Raw genomic sequence first — 8,801 nt, forward strand, 5'->3', positions numbered from 1 at the left:
TTGGGAAACATAATGAATATGTTTAAATTTAGATTATATATGTGAATAATTTGATTTATATTTATTTCTTTCTACTAAAAAAATTAATTAGCTTTTTTAGGTCAAAATTTGAGTAATTTATCTTTAAATTCAAATTTTCATATAAAACTAATCATAATAAACAATTTAGTGATAAGGTTAATTATTTAATTAAAATTTGCTCACATTTAGTGATTTAAATTAATTAGTTTTTTACAAAAAAAAAAAAGGTAACGGGGAAAAATTCCCCGGGTGGAATCCCTGCCCCGATCCCTGTGGGAAATTTCACGGGGATGGGGAATGAAAAGTATCATCTCATCCGAGAGATTGTGCATCAATGGTACATGATTGTCACGAAGATAGTTTCGGAGCATAACGTTGCTGATTTGTTTACAAAGGCCTTCAAGACTACAGTGTTTGAGAGTCACCTACAGAGCATGGGTCTATGGGACAAACCACGTAAGGACTAGGGCAAGTGGGATATATTGTACTTGGCATGTTATGCTCTAGTTTATTGTTTGTGTACTTTGTATTTTTCTTATATTTTACACCCCACTAGCTTTAGGTCAAGTGAGAGATTGTTGGGGTTGATGCCTTAAATCTCGCAGGGTCCTATAGTTTGTAAACATCGTATGAACAAACTCTTTATATAATTAATAAAATATATTATGTTTTATTCATTGTCTATAAAATATGTGATATTTTAGTTGCATTAACCACAAACCAATAAACTAACATTTGAGGTTATCATTGTAACTTAAACATGTATGTGGAGACATACGAGTGGATCGTATTCAAGTGATAGCCTAAAAGGTCTATAGTAGATGGATAAGGCTGGGTACCTTATCCTTGTGACACTACGAATATGACCCACTTTATAGGTGTTACAATTGTTGTAAAGTGCTACAAATGATCTGATCATAATCGTTCATGTATCGTACATGCGAGCAGGGATATTCTATACAAAGGAGTTTGTATAAAACCGGACTACGAAATTTTTAGTCTCATTATATAACGTCATTCATAATAGAGACTTACATTTCACTAAGATGGCCATAGATAACATGACATGAATCTCGAGTGAGTTGTGAACTCCTGCATATGAGGGCGGTCCTTTGATTTGTATGGGTTGTCAGTCTTTAGTGGAGTGCCCGACAATTAACGGATGTTGAATAATGTAATTAAAAAGTTTAATTAATTACTCATGTATTGTTGGAGTTTCAAGCTACATGTCCATGGGGTCCCCTTGGTAGCTCAAAAGGATTTAGTTGAGAATCAATTTTTGGATTAATTTGAATTGTTCAAATTAATAGAAGGATTTAATTATATATTTATAATTAAATTATTTCAATTATATATGATATAATTGTCATAATGTATTTGATACATTATAGCTTAATGGGAAAAAGTAAATATTTGAATGAAATTCAAATATATTTTCTATGAATAGGATTCATAGTTGTTAAATTCGATATAAATATGATTTATATTAAATATCATACAATAGAAAAAAGAAACTATAGTTTATATTGTATGCGATACAATATTAAAAATATAGGCTATACGTTATATTTGATATAACATATAATTTAATATAAATATAATATGATAAGTTAGTTATCATATTTATTTATATTATATTATTATTAGTTGAATAATAAGGAAGGGAGTTACAACTTTCTTCCCCATCTCTTCTCTCCGCCCCACTATATTTTATGGCAAGAGGAATAAAAGAAAAATTGTTTTTCTTCTTCCTAAACGTTGGTGTTGGACGATTGAGAGAATTTCTATAGAAGAGTTATGTATCTTTGAATGTTCCTGTAAAAGCTCTCAATCTTCTTCTTCCTCCACCTTAAGCCTTTTCCCTCTAAACCAAAATAGTCAGAGGTCACCACTCTTGGGTTCTCACCCCGAGAATACCAAAGTAACACTATGGTAGTGTCCGGGTCTTGGTTCGAGATTAATTTTTGAAGAAGGTCTTCAAAAGGTTTGTGTCCGTTCGAGGAGGGATTCGTGAAGAAAAAGGTCTTCAAAGGTGAAATTCTCGAAACCTTTTTTCTTGAATAGCATGTTGTAATTTATTTTAAATGCATATCTAGTTGTATGTTTACTGTAAACTCTGTGTTCAATAACTAATGGAATTTGGTCGATTCGCTTCTGCTCAAGGTTCTCGTCATACGAGTTCCTTCATAATCTATAATTCAAATTAAATTGGAAAGTAATATTTGAATAAGATTCAATTAATTAATTCAAGTGAGTTAAATTCACAAAGAATTAATTAATAAGGAGGTATTGCACATATACATAAGGTGTTTATGATAATTAAATATATATACATTAAATTAGATTTAATGTATAAATAGTTATTTAATTGATGTGCTAATTAATTAAATAAGTGTTATTTAATTAATTAATTGTAGAAAAGGAAAATAGAAAAAGGATTAGGAAAAAGACTTGGTCTTTCTTCATATAAAGACCTTGCTGACACAGAGATACTGACAATACACAACATACAAGTGTTATTGTGCAAAAAATTTCCTAAGCCACAAAGAGAATCCTTTCTACTCTCCAATCTCTCTCCCAATAGCTGGATACCACCTATCTCTCTATTAGAATCCTAGAGAATAATGAGGTTACTCTCATGGTAGTGTCGAGATTGTTCAAGAAACCGTTCATGATTAAGATTGTTGGAGGAGCTGTTCGTTGGAACTTAAAGATGATTGTTCATAAAGCTTGGGAATCTACAAATGTAAGAATAGTTATAATCTTTTCCCCTAAATCATGCTATTATTACATGGTTATATTATGTTTTAGTATACTGAATTTGTTTATGTAAAAATCAAATTGTGGGATGCAAGATGTTCGCAACACTTCTACCGCGAGATTCGATCCCTTCAGTCCATGAATCCATCCGGATTTTTATTAAAAAAATCACAAACATCAACATTAATTGATGATCGATGAAGAAATAGATCAGTAGCTACATCGTACACAAGTCTGTCTAATATAGACGCTTCCCAAAAGCTCTTTTCAGATCTAGATTCATTTAAGACAATCACAATATCTAACTACAAAGCCAACAAAAAAAATATCCATAAATAAATTTGGTATTTTAAATTCATATGAAGTCATGAACCTTACCTCAGGTGACTCGAAAACCTCTTTAATCAGTTTCCTCATCGGGACAGACCGAGTTGGCATCCACCTAATCATTTTAGCTACCACATCGAAGCGCAATCGCCTAGCAGCTCGTCCAATCAATAGTGGGACGGTCTCATACAACCACACCTGTGTATACTGTTCATAAACACCAATACATCTGATAAATAAAGAAAGCAAATAACTAAGATATGTAAACGTCATACCAATAAAGCAGAAACAAAAGCGTTGAGACTATACTCGACTCTAAAACCCTTCTTCGTGATGGGGATCTTATTATATTATTCATTTTTTCTTACCAACACACTTTGCAGACTTTTCAAGGTTCGATCAAATAGCAGCCCACCCCAATTAAGTTGATTGAAATGATTAAGGTCTTCAATCGTCGTGAATAAGTAAGTATCCAACTTGGTGTTCACACGATCCTTCCTTACCATCAAAACCTCAAAGTGAGAAACAAAAGACACCTTAACAACATCCTCATCATTTTCAAGCTCCAACTTCATGCATTTAGATTCCATATCTGTCAAACACATGGACTCTATGTTTTTTAAGTATTTGTCCTGTAGAACACTGGTGTTTTGGTATGTATTTACTAGCATCCAGAGAAGGCCATAACCTCGTAATAAACAAGATTCTTTCCTACCAACATGTGGCAACCTTTCCACCTACAATAAATCTCATAAGATCTGGTCGATCATCAACCATATCTCTCTTCGAATAATATATGCACAAGCAGACTATTGAACTCCAAATCCAGATCTACCAAACAACCAAAGATAGTTCCTCTAAACATGTCTAACTATGCTGAAGAAAGCTTCTTCTTCACAACCTCATTTGCATGCATAATGTGTGACATATTTGTAATTTGTGCAGGGAGGTCATCTTCTACCCTATATTTCAAAATCAGTGTCATACCTACATTTCATCAAAGACATGGCATATCTCTGTAAACTAAGAGAGTACTCAATCTTATTAACTTGTGCCTTAGTTTTACGAATAGATGGATATGCATACAAATCTTACGTTTAACGGTGGGGAAGGTAAGCAACTAACCTACTTGGAGGCATGATGTTGAAAAGACAATTGGAAGACACTGGTAGAAGAAGAAAAGATTTTTATGAATATCTGCCTCTACAACGGTTGAAATTTGCGAACATGTTCAATCGACCTTCTCCCAAATTTTCAAATCGTTTTTTTAAAATAAATTTTAATTCGAGGTAGGGATTTGTAGATGGCACTCGAGCTGAGTGAGTGGGGCATCCCTATCGCGAATAGGTGGAATGTTAGGATTTTTTTAAAAAATTGGGTCGTGAATTTTCATGTTTGATCGGGCTGGATTAGGTATCCTTATTTAGAGTAGAAGGTACGTCAATGAACAAATTTACACACCGGGTTGTAGTTGAAAAATCGGGATAGAGATTTACGAAATGCGTCGAACTATGCTCATCGTCTCTATAATAAGTGACAGTTGTTGGAAAAAATCGTTAAAATATAAAGTTCGGGTTGGGACGTGTCATCGGGTTAGGGACTATCCACCGTTGGACTGGAAAGTTCAGCCTGATCGCGATGGGCCTCTATAGGCAGAAATTGCCCTATAACGTTATCAAAAGGTTAAATATCATGCTTTTGTAGGGGTGAGTTAAAAAACATAAATATGCATGAGAAAACGTCATCCATAAAAAAATCTATAAAATAAGGATAGAAAAGTGTTATCAAATCATCCTCTAGTGGAAATATTGGTATGAAAATTACATTTAAACCGGTAGTGAGTCATATTTAAAAAAGAAAAGCTATTGTCCAAAAACACCATCTGTAGGTGTATTTATCCAAATTCCCAAAAATTTTTAGTAAAAAACATGTGGGCCGACGGAGCCCTATTTTAAACGCACTATAAATATATTAGGTTTCAGCTCCACTCGTCTCTCTTTTCCCTCAGCCGTTAAAGAAGAAGCCCTAATCCTCATTCGAAGTCTACAACTTTCGTCTGCTGGTCTTCCTTCTCTCTCGGGTTTGTTTTGAATTTCTTTGTTTTCCATGTTTAATTACTTCTTCTAGTCGATGATTTAAGCGTATAAGTCGAATTTCATATACTGTTCGAGAGACAACTTGGAATTTTCAGTGAGGATTGATTGTATGATTTGTTAATTAGTCCTGTAGCTTGTTTTCGTTACTTAGTGATTCATATTAGAACTGGGGTTTTACCATTTGGAAACGATATACTCATTTTTCGATTATCGGGTGTAAGGTTGGTGGCTGCCATTTTGTAAAGGAAGCTGATATTTTTAGTTGTTCGTCTAATTTTGTGGCATTTTTAACTTGAACTTTGGGGATTTACGTATTTGCAGTAATAATGGTGCGTGTGAGTGTTCTGAATGATGCGCTTAAAAGCATGTATAATGCTGAGAAACGGGGGAAGCGTCAGGTCATGATAAGACCGTCTTCTAAAGTTATCATCAAGTTTCTTCTTGTTATGCAGAAGCACGGTATACACTATTAAGAAATTCAATTCGATCTCATCCTTTGCACACGCCTTAAACCTGTTTGACTTTAGTTCTGTTAAAAATTTCATTTTTAGGATACATTGGGGAATTTGAGTTCGTTGATGATCATAGATCAGGGAAAATTGTTGTTGAACTGAATGGGAGACTCAACAAATGTGGTGTCATAAGTCCTCGTTTCGATGTTGGTGTCAAGGAGATTGAAGGTTGGACTGCTAGGTTACTACCCTCCAGACAGGTATATTTCTTTCTTACTTGTATTATGCTTAAGATTTGTTTGTATTTTAGTCGATTCCGAACTTTTATAACAAACAACATATGAATGTTTGCAGTTTGGATTCATTGTGTTGACAACGTCTGCGGGAATCATGGATCACGAAGAGGCCAGAAGAAAGAACGTTGGCGGTAAAGTGCTTGGTTTCTTTTATTAAGTAATGTTGTGAGATTGGTTTTTCTTCTTTTTGGTATTTTCTGCACTTTTGAACTTAGATGGGAAGCAGTAGAGAGTTGTGTTTTGTTTTTAGTTGCTGTTTTGGTTGGTGGGAGGATACAGGATTTGACCTGCATTCTTTTTGAAGACTTTGATATTGTTTAATGAGCCCTTTTTCTCAATCTATGAGTTTTATTTGTTTGCCATACTGAAACTGAAATTGCTATAGAGTCATCAAGCTTCAGAATTGATTGCAATTTTCTCAGACAGCAATACTCTTCCCACACCATCAATTTGTGTGTTCTATATCTTGTTTATGTATGGTTCCTTCTGCAACTTTTGATGATTCTCTTGGACTATTCTTTTTGATAATTTATGAACCCTTTGGTGAAATTTAATAGTTATTTCATTCTAGAAGTGAAAATTGGAGACTACTCCCAAGTTAACTGTGATATTTGGAGACTATTCTCAATTTTGCTAGAATGAACCACCATGGTTAAGATAATATTTATTATTATTATTATTTTTGGTAAAAAATTCCAGCTGATCACTGTTTAAGTGATTTGCTCAGTTCACAAGCATATGGGGTAAAGAATTTCTCCGACTCGAGCTCGAACAATACTCAGTTTTGAATTCTTTTTAGTTGAACAATAAGATGGAGAGATTTGAATTTCAATCGAGAGCATATGTCTAGATATGTTCAAGTTGATAATTCTTCAATAATTTCATGATTTATAATTGACTTCAACACCCCTACAATTATTTTTTTAAGAAAAAAAAAGGAAAAAAACCCAAGGGAAGAAACAGAGAACTAAAAGAAATAAACTCTTCTTAGAGGTAGAATTCCCCTGCCGATGCTATAATTTTTTTTGGTTTAAGCCAATGAAGATTTATTACCTTGATTGAAACACAATAGGGAGCCCCTTGAACATGAATCGGCCAATCCTCCATCACACTAGAAACAGAGCATATATATACATACACGTATGTATGTATAAGGATATGTTTATAAGGAAATGAAACTTTTCATTAAAATTAGAACTAGAGCATATTAGAGAGCTCCATTTTGTGAAATTACGTTCCTAGTTTCTTATGTATGACAGACAAATATACCGTTCTAAGAATCATTACTGAGATCACTGAACCTGAAATGTTTTATTTGAAAGGGATGGATGGATTTGTCAATAGAAAGGTGTAAATGGTGAAAAAGAGGCAAAAATTGTAAGAATTAGAGAAGAAATCAAGCAATCAAGTCTGTGCTCTGAGCAATTAAAGTTCTTTTCCAAATTACATAGGATACTAGGATATTTGATAATATAGAGTTTTAGGATACTAGGATATTTGATAATATAGAGTTTTTTAGGGTTACATGAGAAATAACAAATTTTAAATTTTCATTTGAAAAAAATAGTAAAAAGGTTTCTAAATTATAAAAATAATACAATAAATTTATATAATAAAAAATATTAATTAGTAAATGACAAAACTATTTTAAAGCAACAAAATTAAGTACCAGTGAAGTTGTGAGTGTATGAAACATTTGTGACTTTAAGGTGATCTGAACTAATCAAAAAAATCAGTTGTAGAGAGTTTCATTGTCTTTATTCTATGTGAACATTTTGCTAGCCGGAAACGTGTGTGAGTGAAAAAGGTCCGCGATCTTAGACATGAGATTGGGAAGGAGAAGAAGAGATTTTGGGGCGACTAAATGAAGAATATGAGATTTAGAGCTTTTCATTATGTTATTTTAATAATAATAATAATAACAATAATAACAATATTAATAATAAAATGAACAAATAAATAAATAGGTATATATATACATGTTTTAAACATTTAAAATTTAATTCATATTTATATGTTTCTTTTTAATTACGACAAACCATTTTCATCTGTTTTTATTTGAAAAATTGAAGACATCGAAAATATGAAAAAACAAATCAAATTAATTTGATAACAATATGTATAAAATAATGAAAGAAAATATTTTAGATACTATTGAATTTGTAACAAACATTTAAACAAATCGAAAGTTGTGATTAATTCGATACATAGTTAGATAATATCTAATTTGATAATAAAATATAAATTCAAATATAATTTGAGGAAGAAAAATCAGGAAAGGAGCTCGTTTATTTACAATTACATTATATTCATAATTTCATTTTTATTTAAGCTTCAACAATTACACTGTAACTCCATCAACCACAAAACTTACTATAGAAGTCTAACTTATCATAGATGCATATCAAAAATAGGAAAATTGCAAAAGTGAATACTTATTTATTTGTCAAAAAGAAAAATTAATATTATACTAATATCAGATGATAATGAATAAAAAGATGATTAAAGAAATATAAAAATGATAAAATTTAAATGAAATATACATTTTATTAGATGATAATATGTATAAAATATTAAGTAAAATTCTAATCAGAATTTTTTTTTTAAAAAATCCAAACTTAAAATAAAAAAAAACGAATAAAATAATTTAAAATCTAAAAATATATTATAGATTAAAATCAAAATAGTGATAAACAAATTAAAGATCGATTAAATTAAATAATTAAAATAGATATGAAACCGTCAATTCAAAATTTAAAATGGGAGAAAAATTCCCTCTTGAATCCGTTAGGTAAAGTCTCATAATCGACAGTTTTATTTATTCTATATTTCTTTTGAAATTGATATAC

General features: G+C 31.6%; 1 protein-coding gene across 1 annotated transcript; it reads left to right on the forward strand.

The window, feature by feature from the left end:
* Window positions 1-5,032: 5,032 nt before the first annotated feature.
* On the forward strand, window positions 5,033-6,381 carry LOC120085286 (40S ribosomal protein S15a-1). Its single transcript, XM_039041197.1, has 4 exons — window positions 5,033-5,188; window positions 5,526-5,663; window positions 5,756-5,916; window positions 6,011-6,381. The coding sequence occupies exons 2-4, from the start codon at window positions 5,531-5,533 to the stop codon at window positions 6,107-6,109; spliced, it is 393 nt and encodes a 130-aa protein (XP_038897125.1). The 5' UTR covers window positions 5,033-5,188; window positions 5,526-5,530; the 3' UTR covers window positions 6,110-6,381.
* The last annotated feature ends 2,420 nt before the right edge of the window (window positions 6,382-8,801 follow it).

This window comes from Benincasa hispida, chromosome 9 (genome assembly GCF_009727055.1).
Source record: "Benincasa hispida cultivar B227 chromosome 9, ASM972705v1, whole genome shotgun sequence".
NCBI lineage: Eukaryota > Viridiplantae > Streptophyta > Magnoliopsida > Cucurbitales > Cucurbitaceae > Benincasa > Benincasa hispida.